General features: G+C 51.4%; 2 protein-coding genes across 2 annotated transcripts in view; one reads left to right on the top strand and one right to left on the bottom strand.

Moving 5' to 3' along the window:
* Positions 1-14327, bottom strand: part of SPPL3 (signal peptide peptidase like 3) — a 109870-nt gene extending 95543 nt beyond the window's left edge. Inside the window, exon 1 of the mRNA XM_007525264.3 lies at positions 14225-14327. Within this exon, the coding sequence (XP_007525326.2) occupies positions 14225-14247 (23 nt within the window). The 5' untranslated portion in view covers positions 14248-14327. The remainder of the gene's footprint in view (positions 1-14224) is intronic.
* The window catches only part of ACADS (acyl-CoA dehydrogenase short chain), a 379518-nt gene that overhangs the window by 110934 nt on the left and 250455 nt on the right, over positions 1-18129 (top strand). The gene's annotated exons all lie outside the window — the stretch shown is intronic.

The raw sequence follows: 18129 nt of genomic DNA, 5'->3' as shown, positions 1-18129 counted from the left end.
TCCATTTTAGGGGGCCGGGCGGTGGTGCACTGGGTAAAGCGCGTATAGGATGAAGCACAAGGACCCTGGTTTGAGACCCCAGCTCCCCACCTCCAGGGGGGTCACTTCACAATGAAGCGGCTGAAGCAGGTCTGCAGGTGTCTCTCTCTCTCTCCATCTCCCCTCCTACTCTTGAATTTCTGTCTTAGCCAACAAAATGAAATAAATGGCCTTCAGGAGCTGTGGATTTGTAGTGTAGGCACTGAGCCCCAGCGATAACCCCAGAGGCAAATAGAAAAGGTCTTCACTTTAAAACACATGCCATGAACGAGTAAGCAAGCTGGCGCAGCCTGTGGTCTGAAGATGAGTATCTAGTGAGTCAGCAGGCCTCTGTCAATGTTTCCTTTCGGGGTTCAGGGCCTGGCTGGGAGACCTTCTGGGGTGTTCTGCAGATAGAGGAAGTTGGGCAGACTTGCACAGTGCTGACCTGGTGAGCTACTAGGTAAGTATTTGCTCCTTGGCCTTTTGATTTTGTCAGAGTTCTCCCATATTTACTACTGAGCCACGATGCAGGCGGGAAGAGAAGCCTGCAGATAGAGGGAAGCTGCCTGCTAATCCGGCGCCTGGCCACCGCAGGGGGATACCGCAGGGGACAGCTCTGCCTACCCCACAGGCGGAAATCTCGGTGCTACGGCTTCTTTCACAAAAAAGAAAAGGGAAAAAAAGTCAGACTACAACGGTGCGTTGCCCTTTTTGCTAATGACCAGTCACAGTCACCCCGTGTACAGCTTTGTTCTTCTCCAACGGCTCCTCCTGCAGTGTAACTGGTTTCCTGACCAGTTTCCACCTCAAAACACTGGGAAATGAGATGATTCTGCTTCTGTTTCTTGGCCAAGTCATTTGATTCTCAAAGTCCTGCGAGAAGACCTGGTGAGGAACAGACCCTCCGCCTCTCTTGTCTCTTCGTGTGCCCTGCCCTTTTTAGGGAGACATTCAATTCTAAAGGGCAGCACCTCGTAAAATCTCCTTTGAAATACCAATTCCTTACAAAACCAGTATGACCACCTACTACCCACAGGTCCTTGCGTTATGGCGCTATGACTCTGGCCTACGCAGAGTTCAGCTCACGATGGAAACACATTCAATACAAAAGCAGAAAACTCTAAATGTTGCCACAGGACAGCTGAGAGGGAAAGGAGCGACTACAGGCATCAGGAGCAGGTTTCTCAGGGGTCAGTCGGAAGGCCCTGCGAGGACACGAGAGCCTTTCCACGGGGCCTTGGAAGACAGGCGGACTTGCCTGTTCAGACACTTGGGGGAAGAACGGGGCAGCCATATGATACAACTGAGTAGTCCGATTTGAATGAAATGGTATTCTGTCTTTTTATTGTCCTTTCTTCTGCTGCTGCTGCTTTTTGTTGTCACTGAGACTTCATTATTCTGAGTTGACTTTTACAAACAGAGAGAGGCAGAGATAAAGACAGAGAGAGAGAGAGAGAGAGAGAGAGAGAGAGAAGGGAAGCTAGAACAGCACTGATGCTTCCCCTGATGTGATGTGACAGGGCCAAGCAAGAGCCTGGGCTGAGCACATAGTGAACATGTACTCTCGAGGTGAGCTAGCTACCTTACCAGCTCTGAAGTAGTACCTTAAAAAGAATCTAAGAAATCAGGGTGACACAGCCAGATTGTGACAGGCAAAAGAATCTGTATCACATACTGTTTGCATTTTTAAAAATCTCCTTTTGGATTTCCAAATGCAACTCAATCTGAACCAGTGACAAGTAGAACCACCAAAAGCAACAGGGACTAAACATATACCCTAAGCATTTATTTGTATATATTATGCTGTCTTCACAACTCCTAACTGAAAGCTATCATTAAAAAACCATTTAAAAAAATCAGACTTTTAACTTTACAACAAAAGCAAACTTTCCACCTTCCAGAGCAATTTCTCCGCCTGCTTCAAATACGCAACTACCTCCCCCCTCAAATAAAGGGCTTAAAATCAAAAGACCCCTCTAGCCCTGCTGTCTATACCATCCACTATCTTCATGTCTATCTCACTCCTATCCAGTGCCCTCGCTACCCACCGCGAGTTGGACTCCCAGCTTCACCGCTCTGACCTTTACTAGTTCCTGTCAAGTGACTTCCTCTCCAAACCCAACACCCTGGTTGTTTTTGTTTGTTTGTTTTTGTTTTTTTGCTTTCCCCACTCCTGGCCCTAAAATCCCCATGCCTTTTCTTCCCTCACCACTGCTCTTCCCAATGTGCCTGACTCCAGTGAGCTGTCTCCTACCCTCTCCTCTCACTTCTCAACTGTCGCTCGAGACTCTGGCCTTCCATTCCTCTCTATACTCCGGGCTGACTGACTCTCAAACCTTTAACCAGCTTAAACGTGCACAGCTGTGGTCCCAGGTGGGATTTCTGTGGGGGGAAAGAGTGCCCAGGACAGGCCTGTCAGGAAATATCTTCACAATGTTAAACTTGTTAATATGTTTGTGCTTGTACTTGTCAATGGCAAAGATATGAGAATTTCTACTCTAAACCTAATTTTTATTTCTAATGGCAGTATTTTTGCAAACATCTTAAAGAAATGAATGTAAACTTCTGGAAGTTAAAAAGTAAGAGCATTGACAAAATACAACATCCCTTTATGATCAAAACACTACAAAAAATGGGAATAGATGGAAAATTCCTGAAGATAGTGGAGTCTATATATAGCAAACCTACAGCCAGCATCATACTCAATGGTGAAAAACTGGAAGCATTTCCCCTCAGACCAGGTACTAGACAGGGCTGCCCACTATCACCATTACTACTCAACATAGTGTTGGAAGTTCTTGCCATAGCAATCAGGCAGGAGCAAGGAATTAAAGGGACAGAGATTGGAAGAGAAAAAGTCAAACTCTCCCAGTTTGCAGATGACATGATAGTATACATAGAAAAACCTAAGAAATCCAGCAAGAAGCTTTTGGAAATCATCAGCCAATACAATAAGGTGTCAGGCTACAAAATTAACATTCAAAAGTCAGTGGCATTCCTCTATGCAAACACTAAGTTAGAAGAAATTGAAATCCAGAAATCAACTCCTTTTACTATAGCAACAAAAACAATAAAATATCTAGGAGTAAACCTCACCAAAGAAGTGAAAGACTTGTATATTGAAAATTAGGAGTCACTACTTAAGGAAATTGAAAAAGACACAAAGAAGTGGAAAGATATTCCATGTTCATGGGTTGGAAGAATTAACATCATCAAAATGAATGTATTACCCAGAGCCATCTACAAATTTAATGCTATCCCCATCAAGATCCTAAGCACATTTTTTAGGAGAATAGAACAAATGCTACAAATGTTTATCTGGAACCAGAAAAGACCTAGAATTGCCAAAACAATCTTGAGTAAAAAAGAACAGAACCGGAGGCATCACACTCCCAGATCTCAAATTGTATTATAGGGCCATTGTCATCAAAACTGCTTGGTACTGGAACATGAACAGACACACTGACCAGTGGAATAGAACTGAGAGCCCAGAAGTGAGCCCCCACACCTATGGACATCTAATCTTTGACAAGGGGGCCCAGACTATTACATGGGGAAAGCAGAGTCTCTTCAACAAATGGTGTTGGAAACAATGGGTTGAAACATGCAGAAGAATGAAACTGAATCGCTATATTTCACCAAATACAAAAGTAAATTCCAAGTGGATCAAGGACTTGGATATTAGACCACAAACTATCAGATACTTAGAGGAAAATATTGGCTGAACTCCTTTCTGCATAAACTTAGTATTCATCACAGAAGAGATCTAAAAGGCTGAGAAACACATGAAAAGATGCTCCAAGTCTCTGATTGTCACAGAAATGCAAATAAAGACAATAATGAGATAGCACTTCACTCCTGTGAGAATGTCATACATCAGAAAAGTTAATAGCAGCAAATGCTGGAGAGGGTGTGGGGTCAAAGGAACCCTCCTGCACTGCTGGTGGGAATGTCAATTGGTCCTACCTCTGTGGAGAACAATCTGGAGAACTCTCAGAAGGCTAGAAATGGACCTACCCTATGATCCTGCAATTCCTCTCCTGGGGATAGATCCTAGGGAACCCAACACATACATCCCAAAAGATCTGTGTACACATATGTTCTTGGCAGCACAATGTGTAATAGCCAAAACCTGGAAGCAACCCAGGTGTCCAACAACAGATGAGTGGCTGAGCAAGTTGTGATATATATATAACTCAGCTGTAAAAAATGGTGACTTCACCGTTTTCAGCCAATCTTGAAAAATTGATGTTAAGAGAAATAAGTCAGAAACAGAAGGATGAATATGGGATGATCTCAGAGTCTCAGGCAGAAGTTGAAAAACAAGATCAGAAGAGAAAACACAAGTAGAACCTGAACTGAAACTGGCGTATTGCACCAAAGTAAAAGACTCTGGGGTGGGTGGGTGAGGAGAATACAGATCCAAGAAGGATGACAGAGGACCTAGTGGGGGTTGTATTGTTATATGGAAAACTGGGAAATGTTACGCATCTACAAACTATTGTATTTACTGTTGAATGTAAAACATTAATTTCCCAATAAAGAAATTTTTAAAAAAGAAAAAAAAAAGTAAGAGCAAATGGTAAAAAGTTTAAAAATTAGGGCTGCCTATTAAGTGAAGTGTCTAAAATCAAGCTAGAGATTCTGGGCAAAAATCAAGACAAGGAAATAAGACAAAGTCAAGTTGTATCTAATTCAAAATGTCTGTGTAACCAGGTTGAATAACAATTAACAGAGCCCTGCTACACATGCCCTATTTAGGTCAAGCGTGAAGCCCAAGTGTAAGGCCCTCAGACAAAGGTAAATGGGCAGGCCTGGGAGACTTGGTGTGTGTGGACTAAGGAAACAGGTAAGACACAGAGAGCAGCCCTTGCTCGGGCAGTTTCAGCTAGGAAAAAAAGCTCCTGGGAATTTCAAAGGAAACAAGAAAAAGGAAGGCTAGGATCATCTACTCTGCTACTATTTCCTCATCTAAAAAGATTATAAGGAATTGTCTTCCAAAGATCAAAATAAAACTGATTTCAGGAAGAATGAACAAAGTCTATTCATGATTCTTCTTGTTTTATGTAATACAGCAATGGTTGTAGAACTTGGACTAAAAACAAAACAAAACAAAAACACCATGTCACATTTCAAAGGCAACAATAAAAATCAACAAGTTGCAAATTTATTCCTATTCCTTCTTCTATTTCCTTTCAATTTCAAATAGAATCAAAAAGGAAGAGAAGGAATGAAATCATGGCACCATCCACTATTCACAGAGCTGCCCTTGGTGCAGCGCTCTCAGGTGTGGCTGGGGGCTTGAACCCAGGTCCTTGAGCATGACAGAGTGTGTGCTCCACTGGGTGAGCCATCTCCCACCCCCCTTCCTTTTTAACTGTGCAATTTACTTATTTAACAGAGAGAAACTGAGAAGGAGGGGGGGGGGGCGACTCTGCTCCACCACTGGGAAGCTTCTTCCCCCATAGATGGGCGGCGGCGGCTTGAGCCCAAGTCCTCAAGCACAGTAACGTGCACTCAGCCAATGTGCCACTACCCCGTCCCACCTCCAGGCCCCTTCCCATACGGCAGGATTTGCAAACCTCAGCAAATTCTCATCAGAGTGAACACATCAAAGCTTAAGTGCTGGTTAGATCACTTCTGTAGTGATGTAGTAATCTCGCAGTTATTTTCACATACATCACCTCATTAAACCCACGTGTCCTTCTGGACAGGACGGATGGGACTTGAAGTGTTTAGCTTGGCCCGGAAGCAAAGAGGTGAAAGGCAACTATGAGTGGTTTCACTCATGTGTGGAATAGAAGAATTCAAACACAAGAACTACAGGAGGGGAAAAAACTAAGCAGACGGTACCCGAGACTTTGTGAGAACTATGGGGGAGGGGCAGAGTTCTGGTGGTGGGTGACGTGAAACTAGTCCCTGTAATCTTACAATTCCGTAAACTATTATTAAATCTCTAATAAAAAGCGTTTTTTAAGAATCTACATGACAGTTCTCTGGAGAACAGACATCAACAATGTGCAAAATATAACACTAGGGCAGGACGAGTGAGCTCGTTCGCAGAATCATTTTCAAACTACAGATCTCCTAATTCAGAGAACCTAGTGGAATTGGAGCCCGCCTCACAGTTTAGGATTTCAAATGAAAAGTTAGAGTGCCAATGACAAAACTGAGTATTTATGAGTGTTCACTTAAGTTCAATGCATTCACAGACATCAAATTCACACGCACACAGCTAGGGCACAGCTCTGCTTTAGTGCGTTTTTACAATTCTGGGTTGGCTGTTAGTCACAATACTGGAAATTAGTGAGTTTTCCCAGCAGGCTCGAGTGAGCCCTACTGACTAAGTAGCTGGGCAGCTGGCTACTGCCATGTGTGCTGGCCTAGCATCTGGAAAAGACCTTCCAAACTGTCACGGGGGCTCGGCCGAAACTCTGCTAGCCACAGAGCAGGATACTTCACTAGCGAGCTGTGCGCTGGAGTCTGACTGGAGTCTAAGGAGTCACCCACTGCAAGGGTCACGAGTCTAACTGCAGGTGTCCCTGTCAACTGGCCTGAGCTCACCTGCAGCCCCTCTACACACGGATGTGGCGAGAACTCCAAGAGGAGCGCTGAGTTAGGATCAGAAAGTGCTACAGGGAGTCGGGCGGCAGCGCAGCGGGTTAAGCGCACGTGGTGCAAAGTGCAAGGACTGGCGGTTTGAGCCCCGGCTCCCCACCTGCAGGGTGGTCGCCTGACAAGTGGTGAAGCAGGTGTGCCAAGTATCTGTCTTTCTCTCCCCGTCTTTCCCATCTCTCTCCATTTCTCTCTGTTCTATCTAAAAGGAAGAAAAAAAAAAAGGAAGGAAGGAAGGAAGGAAGGAAGGAAGAAAGGAAGAAAGGAAGAGAGCGAGCTACAGGTAGACAGCAGCCCAGCCTCCGCTTCATTATAGAAGTCTCAGTGTTGTGGTCTCGGGGTGTGTCAGTCTGTCTGTCTGTCTCTGCCTTTAGAAAGAAAGACAGAAGATGCCACAAAAACTCAAAAGGTGCAAACACTTCTTGATTTATACATAGAGTAACAACAAGCCAGTAAACTTAGCTTGTACCCCTAAAAAGGTCCCTTTAAACTGTAGAAAGCGTACCGTATATTCTGCTCTCTTGCCAGTGACGTCTCAGGTGCCAAATTCAGCCAAGATCACACTAGGTTAGATACTCTCTTCATAGGACACCTCTCAATTTGATTTGATTTGATTTGACTGATTGCTTTTTACCAGTGCACTGCTAAACTCTGGCTTCTGGCTGAGGACTGAACCTGGAATCTCTGGTGCTTCAGGCACCAAAGTCCTTCTGGAAAACCACTGTGCTATCAAGCCCCTTCCTGTTTACATCTATTAGAGACAGAGATAATAACCACAGCATCACCCCAGCACATGCAGCGCCAGGACTCAAACCTACGACCTCACACTTGGAAGTCCTGATGCTCTATCACTGGGCTACCCTTGATCTTTCATGACGGTTTGATAAAACAGCTAAGGATGATGAAAATAAGCCCTTAGGGGGGAAACGGATAACTATACAGGACCACAGTAACACCTCACAGTGCAATGACACCGGCTGTCTTCACGACAGTCACAGGGAAATCTACTTTGCTAGCACACACATCACCATGTGCAAGGACCTGGGCTCAAGCCTCTGGTCCCCGCCTGCAGGGAGGAACTTCACAATGAAGCAGGTCCGCAGTGGCTCTCTTTCTCTCTCCAAAAATAATGAAAGAGACATAAACATTAGGCATTTGAAGTCACATTACTATTGGATTAATTGTCGGCTGGCATGGTTACAAACTCTCCAGCTTCTCCTCCCTAAAGAACAAACACTGAGGAAAATTATTTCAATACAAATCGATGGTCTTAGTTTTGGCTAACTTTAGTTTGAATCACGCATCAAGAAAACATTAACATAGCACTTTAACTACAAGCAAAACATGTTTTTAAAATAAGCAAGTCTAAAGTTTAGAAAGCTAGACACATTTCCAACTCAACGTTTTTTCAGCTTTCGTCAGGAGAGCAGGAGATGGCTCTGTGGGCAGGACACACGTTCCATGGGAAATATGAGGTGCTGGGTTCCATCTCTGACACCACGGGGGAGCCAGGGACAGTGCCAGGAAACACCACGCTTGCTGGAGAGGCCGTGGGTTCTCTCTCCTCCTTGCGTTCGCGTCCTCTCTAACAATACAGAAACAAACAGAAAGCTGGGGGGAGGATGGCTGGGAGGTGGCGCAGTGGATAACGTACTGGACTCTCAACCATGAAGCCCTGAGCTGGGTCCCTGGCATCCTATGTGCCAAGGGGGTGCTCTGGTGGGGGTGGGGGTGGGGATAGTAAAACTTTAAAAAGAAAAAGCACAATGGGTAGGATTTTACCTTGCCTTCACACTCGGCAAGTTTGAGCCCCAGCACTGCACCAGAGAGTATTACTATACCAGAGGAAGCTCTGGAGCTATGGTGTCTCTCCTGCCTGTCCCCAGCCCTCTAAATGAATAAGCAGCTGGGTATAGTGAGTGCACACATGAGATGTATGAGGTCCTGGGTTCACAGAGAAACAGAGAACTGGGCTTGGTAGTCTGGTCGATGGCAATGCATACCCACAGGTCCATGGACCCATTCCCTGGCACCTCATTAGGGAAAAAAGAATGGGACTGGGGAGACAGCAGAATGGTTTACAAGACTCCCATGCCTGAGGCTCCAAGCTCCCAGTTTCAATCCCCAGCACCACCATAACCCAGAGGTGAGCAGGGCTCTGGTGTCTTTCTCTCTGTATCTCTCTCATTAAAATAATATAAATTGGGGGCCAGGTGGTAGTGCAATGGTTAACTAAGCGCCCGTGGTGCGAAGCGCAAGGACCAACATAAGGTCGGTTCAAGTCCCCGGCTCCCCACCTGCAAGGGGATTGCTTCACAAGCAGTGAAGCAGGTCTGTGGGTGCCTGTCTTTCTCTCCCCGTCTCCCTTCCTCTCGATTTCTCTGTCCTATCCAACAATAACAACGATAAACAAGGGCAACAAAAGGGAAAAAATAGCCTCTAGGAACAGTGGATTCGTAGTGCAGGCACCGAGCCCCAGTGATTACCCTAGAGGCAAAAATAATGATACTAATATAAAACAACAACAACCACCTTCCAGGGGCCAGGAGACAGTCCAGTCGAGCACACACTTTGTTCGGTGTAAGGCACCATGTCTTTGCCCAGAGCGGGGATAAGGCCTTACCGGGCAAAACAGAAGTTTGTTTCTTTCACCAGATGCAATGATCACCACACACAACCAGATATAATCACGCCAGCCCACGCCAGGCACCCGTCAGTACCCAGCTCTGAAAGAATCTTACCCACGTGCAAGGCCTGTCACCTCCCAGACACACACAGGGCCACACCGTGAAGATCCCTACCCAGAGATCAGCACTTGCTTCTGGAGCTGTGCTCACAGGCGTTCCACCCAGTCACTGGGGAGAGTGACTGCGACCGGAGAGAAGGGTGTGGAGACTTAAACACGCAGACTCAGTGTCAAGATTCTTACTGGCAGTCACTCTTGATTTTGCTTTGTTTTCTTTTGAAGATGGTGCACCCCCAGTGCTTGTCTGTCTGTCTTCGGAGGGGGCAGACCACCACTCTGGCACACGCAGTACGGGGGACCCAACAAGAAGCCGCACACGTCCACGTCCGTGCTCTACCGAAAGCCTCCTTCCTGGCCACAAGCAGTCCACTGGGAATGGACCAGTCTTCTCCCATGGTCTCCCTGGGTAAGTCACCTAATTTCTCTGAGGCTGTCTCCTTACTTAGCAATGCTTGTAATATGTAAGTACGTGAAAAGTGGAGTGAATTATTAATACTTTGGTAACAAAATTCATCTAAGAGATTCTCACGAGATGACCTCTCCCCCCCAACATTAACCCTTACACTTCACTGTTTTCTTTTAAGCACACCCCCCACAAACACCCCCAGCAGTCTCTCACAGGGGATGCAGCCAGGGCGGCATGTGTGTCTTTTTTTTTTTTTTTTTTTAACTTATGTCCTTTGGATAGAGACCCCCTTCTTACTTTTTGATGTTTTAATTACCACCAGGGTTATCGCTGGGGCTTGGTGGTCGAGCTAAGAATCCCTCACTCCTGGCGACCATTTTTTTCTTTTCTTCTTCTTCTTCTTCTTCTATTTTATGGCAGAAAGAAATTGAGAGAGAAGAGGAGACAGAGAGGAAGAGAGACACCTCCAGACCTGCTTCACCTCTCATGAAACTTCTCTGGAGGGAATGTGTGGTGGCTTGAACACAGGTCCTTGTGCACGGTAATACGTGCGCCTACCCGGGTCCGCCACCGTGCAGGCCCCACCTCGCTCTGACTTTAACCGAGATTCAAGAGCAGCACCGTACTGACTCCATCAAGAAACAACAGCTTCACTCAGAACTTGCAGCAAAACAACTGCTCATACTGCTCAAAAATATACATTGAGAGGCGTTTTTCTCAGCGTGATAAAAGTCTTAGTTTGCACCTTCCGTTTGTGTTTTCACATGCATTCTTTCACTTCCTTGGTGTTTCTAAGTAAAAAGGATATCAGCAGACGACCTTGCTCAGAGTATCACTGGGCAGTGGTGTCTGGGCTGGCACCTGGCCCTCTCACATGCGAGTCTGTGCCCTGCCACCGCGCGCTCTCTTTAGCCAGGTACTCACGCATGAAAAGGAAGAGGGAAGCGGGTCAACAGCATTAAAAATTAAGAGCTCCTGCACTGCTGGTGGGAATGTCAATTGGTCCAACCTCTGTGGAGAACAGTCTGGAGAACTCTCAGAAGGCTAGAAATGAACCGACCTACCCTATGACCCTGCAATTCCTCTCCTGGGGATAGATCCTAAGGAACCCAACACATCCATCTAAAAAAGATCTGTGTACACATATGTTCTTAGCAGCACAATCTGTAATAGCCAAAACCTGGAAGCAACCCAGGTGTCCAACAACAGATGAGTGGCTGAGCAAGCTGTGGTCTATATACACAATGGAATACTACTCAGCTGTAAAAAATGGTGACTTCACCGTTTTCAGCCAATCTTGGATGGACCTTGAAAAACTCATGTTGAGTGAAATAAGTCAGAAACAGAAGGACGAATATGGGATGATCTCACTCTCAGGCAGAAGTTGAAAAACAAGATCAGAAAAGAAAACAGAAGTAGAACCTGAAATGGAATTGGCATATTGCCCCCAAGTAAAAGACTCTGGGGTGGGTGGGTGGGGAGAATACAGGTCCAAGAAGGATTCAGAGGACCTAGTGGGGGTTGTATTGTTATATGGGAAACTGGGGAATGTTATGCATGTACAAACTATTGTGCTTACTGTTGAATGTAAAACATTAATTCCCCAATTTAAAAAAAAATCAGAGAAAAAAAATTAAGAGCTCGCTTCCAGTTGGGGGGGGTGTGGGGGCAGAAAATGCTTCGCAGCTGGGTGCGATCTGCGCTGCACCTTGGGTAGCGGGAGTTTGCTAGAATCTGCCTGGAGGAAAGCAAGGAGAGAAAGCAGAGAACAGCGTGACTGTGCATAGTGGTCCCCCCTCAGCTTTCTATCACGAAAACTCTAGACACATGAACGAATGCAGGCGAGAATAACCAATCTCTACGTACTCATAACTGACCACAGCTGTCAGCTCAAACCAATCATATTTGCATCTTACGTGAAAAGCCGAGTGAAGCCTAGTTTTCCCCCTTCTCCATTCTCCCACCAATCTATACCGCTGTAGTAGTCTCCAAAAGGCCGCAGACAGATAGGGTGAAAGTCTACTCAAACAGAAAATCAATCAGCTCTAAGAGAACGGTAACAGAGGTATACAAAGCGACAGCTAGTCCCAGACTCGGTTCACACATCCTTGTGGAATACCTCCTCCATACTGAGATCTTAACGGGAGGCGTTAAATAACGGAAGCACTCGTGTTAAGCAAAATAAACCACCACAGGTAAAAAATATCTCAGACAAATTACTTGGTCTTCCGAGCCTGCTTCCTCCTCTGCAAAGCAGGAAAGATCACCCACTTCAGGGATGCGTGAGATTCAGAGGAGCGTGGGTTACACGCCTCGGGGAGAGTCTTAACGTTAGCTGCTGCTCGGCCGGCTCCGGAAGAACCAGCAGTCGCCCGGTGTTCCAATCCTCCAACCTCAGGCTCCCCTCTCTCAAGATGGTGTGAGGACTTTCCCCACCTCCCACCTCAAGAGAGGAGCTGAAGGCTCTGAATTCATGGAGCTCCTCTGCCCACGGGCACATAAAGGGAACTAGGGCCCGAGGAAGTCTTTTGGTATCGAAAGTCTCGTCCAGCGCAAAACGGCGGCACACAGAGGTCGAGAGAGAGTGGCCACCCACCCGGTGCCAGCCTGGCTACCCCACGCTTGGGCCGCTGTGCTATCTCAACCCTCCCGCCACCACCAGCACGATGCAAACTGCCCCCCCCCCCCCGCACTCTGGGGAGGTGAACTGGTTCCCACAGCACCCCCGGAGCCCTGTGACGGCACTTCTTGCTCAGCCCATCCAGACAGGACAGGACGCAGGACCCGCTCGCTGCCTTGGTCTCCATGCCACCTGCGGCTGCGAACAGGCCATGGGCGCCGGCCCGACCTGTCAAGTCAACCTGAATGTCTGTGAACGGGCTGGTGACTGGTGCAGCCCCACGTGTTCCCCGTGGCCTCCCTCCATGTCACTCCAGTGGGCCACCCACCCGGCTGTGGGCACGGCTGGGGGGTCCCGCCCCTGCTAGCCCTCCGTGAAGGCACAAGCCCCCCTAACTCCCAGACAGCCTTCACCTCCAGCCCTCGCCCACTCTTTCCTGACTCCCTAAGGTAATGGGAGCACTTCACCACCCGCCCTCTCCAAGAGCTCTGGGGAGTTGTCCTCACCCCCCACCCCCCCCCACCCCCCCCCACCCCCGTCTGGGGAAAATGGCCATCCCCATCCCCCCAACCCCCGTTTTACAGGAAAGGCCAAAGGAGGGGGGGGGCTTCCTACCCTGTCCGGCTACACACCATGTTCCCTCCCTCCTTCCTCCTTCCCACTCCACTGAGCCCTGTGCTGAGCAGGGGGGAGAGGGCCTGGGACCCGAACCCGCCGCCACCTCTGCTCCAAGTCCTCCCCGTCTCCCGGCCACCTGCTTCGGCCAGGGCACCCCTGACACGGGCCTGGCACCCACTGGACGCCCCCCCAGCCCCTCCTGCAGAGGCCTCTCCCCTCCCCCCAACCTTGGCAGCAGCACCTTCCCAGGCCAGGCGGGTTCTCAGCCCTCTGAGCACTTGACAAGTCCCCATGCAAGCAAGATGCATCCAACACAGTCAAACACAATGCAGCACAACTCGCGGGTCCTTCCCGCATCTCCGTCCTCCGCCCCGGTCACCCCGGATTCTGAGCGAAGTCCCGGCCGCTGACAGGCAGGACAGATCGCCGGGCCCGGGGTGCTCCCGTCCCCGCTGCGGGTTCCGGGTGCGGGCGGTCGGGCGGTCAGGCTCCCCCGCCCCCCATCCCCGGCTGTCCGTCCCCGGCCCCCGGCTGTCCGTCCCCGGCCCCCGGCTGTCCGTCCCCGGCCCCGGCTGTCCATCCCCGTCCCCCGGCTGTCCGTCCCCGGCCCCGGCTGTCCGTCTCCGGCTGTCCATCCCCGTCCCCCCGGCTGTCCATCACCGTCCCCCGGCTGTCCGTCCCCGGCCCCGGCTGTCCGTCTCAGGCTGTCCATCCCCGTCCCCCCGGCTGTCCATCCCCGTCCCCCCGGCTGGCCGTCCCCGTCCCCCCGGCTGGCCGTCCCCGTCCCCCCGTCCCCGTCTGTCCATCCCCGTCCCCCGTCTGTCCATCCCCGTCCCCCGTCTGTCCATCCCCGTCCCCCGTCTGTCCGTCCCCGTCCCCCCGTCTGTCCGTCCCCGTCCCCCCGTCTGGCCGTCCCCGTCCCCCCGGCTGGCCGTCCCCGTCCCCGTCTGTCCATCCCGGTCCCCCCGTCTGTCCGTCCCCGTCCCCCCGTCTGTCCATCCCCGTCCCCCGTTTGTCCGTCCCCGTCCCCGCGGCTGTCCATCCCCGGCCCCGGCTGTCCGTCCATCCCCGTCCCCCCACCGGCTGTCCGTTCATCCCCGTCCCCCCACCGGCTGTCCGTCCATCCATCCATCCATCCATCCATCCATCCCCGGCCCCGGCGCGGATCGGGGGCGTGCACCCCGCCCGCCCCGCTCACCACGAGTAGGTCTGCTCCGCCATGGCGCCGCGCTGGGCTCGGGGTCCGGGCGGCTCGGGCGGGAGCGGAAGGCGCGGCGGCGGCGGCGAGCGGCGGGAGGCGGGCGGCGAGGCTGGGCTCCGAGGCGGCCCGCACCCTGCGCCCCGCGAAGGGCTGTTCCGCTCGCGGCCTCCCTCAGCCGCGGCGGCGGCGGCGGCTCCGCTGCGGCTCTGAAGCCAACATGGCGGCGGCGGCGGCGGCGGCGGCGCGGAGAACAAGGGCCCCGGGCGGGCGGGCGGGCGGGCGGGCGCGAGGGGCCCGCGCTCCGTCACTGCGCGCAGGGCCGCGGGAGCACCGCGCTCGGGCGGCGGCGGCGGCGGCCGGGGGCCATGGCCGGCGGGCGGGCGGGCGGGCGGCGGCGGCGGCGGCGGCTGAGGGGCGCTGGGCCGGGAGGCGAGGCCGCTCCGCTCACACCCGCCGACCGGAGCGAGGAGGGGGCGGGGCGAGGCCGGCCGCGGTCACGTGCCCACAACACGCTCACGTGACCGCGCGCCCCGCCCCGCCCCGCCCCGCCCCGCGCGCCGGCCCCTGCGCGGACGCCGCGGGTCGCCGGTTCGAGGCCGGCGGTTGGGCCGAGCCCAGCGGCTTCTCCCGCCCGCCTTCCTCTTCCTCGGGGCTCTTGGACCCGCCCGTCGAGGCCCTGGGGACGTCGGTTGGCTGCCACTCGGCTGTCAACCGTCCGTCAACAGTCTGCCTGCCCGGCGCGGGTCCCCAACTGTCAGTCAGTCTGTCTGGCGGTCTGCGGTCTGCGAGCACAGCGCCCCTGCTGTTGATGCCTTCCCTCTCCGTCCAGGGGCCATGCAGCCAGCCTTCCTGCACCTGGTCCCGGGGCCAGGTCGGGGGACAGGGGTCAAGTCAGACACCCCATCCTTGCCTTCATTCCATCAGTCAACAGATATTTATTTATTTTGTTATTAATTTATTTATAAAATTAAAAAATATATATTGACAAGGCCATAGGATAAGAAAGGTACAATTCCACACGTTCCACCATCCGAGCTCCATATCCCCTCCCCTCCCCTGACAGCTTTGCTATCCTTTATCCCTCAGGGAGCATGGACCCAGGATCATTATGGAGTGCAGAAGGTGGAAGGTCTGGCTTCTGGAATGGCTTCTCCGCAGAAATCAACAGATATTTTTATTGGGTGCCTGTGGTGTAGCAACTGGTTCTGCTGGCCCCACCCCCAGCCCCCTGAACTTGCTCCCTAGAGGAAGGGACAGCAGCTCAGCCTGACAAATAGTGAAAGTGACTCTGGTGTTATGCAGGTGATGACACGAGGTAATAGGACCGTGAGAGGGGCGACTTTCCATAGGACAGTCAGGGAAAGCCCAGCCCAGGAGGTGACATCTGAGTGGATACCTGCAGGCTGAGGAGCAGCCATTGCTGCAAAAGCAAGCAGCTGGCCGCCAATCCCACCCCCCCACACACACACCCCCAAGGACTGCAGGGGCCAGAAGTGCACACTATAACATGGGGAGCAGAGCCCAGCCTGGGGACAGAGGCAGGTGAGCACCTGAATTACACCCTGGGGCATTGGAGGGACCTCCACCGAGAATGAGTGGGGCACTCTGAAAGAGAGGCCCAGCAGGAGAAAGAAAGGCTTTAGCCTGGACCCAAGAAGGGGATTTATGCTAGCGGAGTGTCTTGAAAAGAACTGGGGGAGGGGGCTGGGTGGTGGCACACGTGCATGAGTGCACCTGATACAATGCATGAGGGCCTGGGTTCAAGCCCCCAGTCCTCACCTGCAGGGGGAAAGTTTTGCAAGGGTGAAGCAGTGCTACTGGTGTCTCTCTTTCATTCTCCCTCTCTATCTCCCCCTTCCCTTTCAATTTTTGGCTGTTTCGATTCACTAAGTAAATAAAAATTTAAAAAAAAAACTGCATTAAGGCCAGACTTAGCAAGCCCTCCCTCCACAAGCCTCCCTGCTAGTTACTCTGCTTAGGAATGGAAATGATCTGTGTGGCCCCTGGCAACACATGTGCCGACCCTGCTCCATCCGGAGTGTCACTGGGAGCAGTGCTCCTCCATGCATCCCAGACCGACACAGTCCCAAACCTTGCCCAGTTCCTGGTCGGGACCTCACCTGCTCCAGTTTCCAGGGCCTGCCCAGGCTGCTGGGGGAACACCACGCCCTCACTCTATCTCCAAATGGATCAGCTGGCTGTTGCCCATGAGGCTGTCACTTGCTTGTTTCTCCCAAGGGAGCCCTTTCATGAGAAAGCCAAGTGCATTTGCCTTCAGAAGCGAGCCCTCCTCCTTCCCGACTCCCTCCACCACCAGCCGCCAGCTCCAGTCAGCCCCCAGGTTCAGTGTGCTGCTGGGGCTGGACCAGAGAGCCCTGGGAAGGGGTTGGCTGATAAGATCAAGGTCCTAGAGAGGCTTGGAGCTGGGGCCTCCAAGAAAATGCAAATCCACCAGGGAGGCCTCCTCTGAACATTCCCAGAAAGGCTCCCACCAGGAACCATCTGCCCAGCCATAAATGGCGCCGGATGTGGAGAGACCCCAGGTTCTTAAGAGTTTCACCACATGCTTCTTGCACCAGCGGTAGCCTTGAATGTGACACAGCATCTCTCTGAGTCTCAAGGGGAGACCAGGGAGGCTTCGGGTCTCGTGGGAAAGGCCAGAAGCCATTGGCGCCAGTGGCTTTGGGAGGTGCAGAAGGCGCTCCCCCTCGAGAGTAAAGAACAAAACAGATGAGACGTGCTACTAATGAAACAGAACGACACACCGAACCCCTGAGCGATTCACACTGGCTTTGGTTCCCAGTGAGTCAGAGGCAAAGCCAGGGGGGTGGGTGGCTGGGACTCAAGAAAGAGCTGAGGACTTTTTGAGATCATTTTGTGGCACTAAGAAAAATATCTGCGGGGTGTGTGTGTGTGTGTCTGTGTGTGTGTGTGTGTCTGTGTGTGTGTGTGTGTGTGTGTGTGTGTGTCAGGCGGTAGCGCAGCGGGTTAAGCACACATGGCACAAAGGCAAGGATCCCAGTTCGAGCCCCCGCTCCCCACCTGCAGGGGTGTCACTTCACAAGCAGTGAAGCAGGTCTGCAGGTGTCTTATCTTTCTCTCCCCCTCTCTGTCTTCCCCTCCCCTCTCCATTTCTCTCTGTCCTATCTGGCAACAACGACATCAATAACAACAACAATAATAGCCACAGCAACGATTAAAAAAAAAAAGGCAACAAAAAGGAAAAGAAAGAAAAGAAAAGAAAAATATCTGGGAGTGCAGAGGTGGTGCACCTGGTTGAGTGCACGTGTCGCAATGCATGAGGGCCTGGGTTCAAGCCCCCAGTTCCGACCTGCAGGGGTGAGCTTCACCAGCAGCGAAGCAGTACTGTAGGTATCTTTCTTGCTATCTATCTCCTCCTGATCCCTTGATTTCTTTCTCTTTTTTTTTTTTTATCTTTTTTAAAAATGTATTTAGTTGTATAGCGATAGACAGAAGTTGAGAGGGAAAGGGGTGATAGAGAGGGAGAGAGGTGGGGGCCAGGGAGCTCGCACCCAGGTCCTTGTGCATTGTAACACGTGTGCTCAACCAGGTGCGCCACCACCTGGCCCCGATCCCTTGATTTCTATTTGTCTTTACCCACTAAGTAAATAAATAAAATAACATAAAGAAAAAATCTGGTGGAAAAGGGGAGGAAGACGGACTTGGGTGAAGGAACGGGGTCAGACATGAAAAGGAAGGTTTTCTTCTCTCGTTAAAACTCAGGGCACCCCGAGCGCCTCTAGGGGAAACGTGAATGCAGACCACACGGGAAGCCAGAGAGCACTGAAAGGCGTGCTTGGCCTTAAGGAGATGGGGTGTGAGCCAGAGGGGAGGGGCTTCAGCACCTCGGGCTGAGGCTTCCCTGGTATTGGAGGCCCCCC

Source organism: Erinaceus europaeus, chromosome 6, assembly GCF_950295315.1.
Source record: "Erinaceus europaeus chromosome 6, mEriEur2.1, whole genome shotgun sequence".
Classification (NCBI taxonomy): domain Eukaryota; kingdom Metazoa; phylum Chordata; class Mammalia; order Eulipotyphla; family Erinaceidae; genus Erinaceus; species Erinaceus europaeus.
This window is presented reverse-complemented; position numbering and strand designations above follow the sequence as displayed.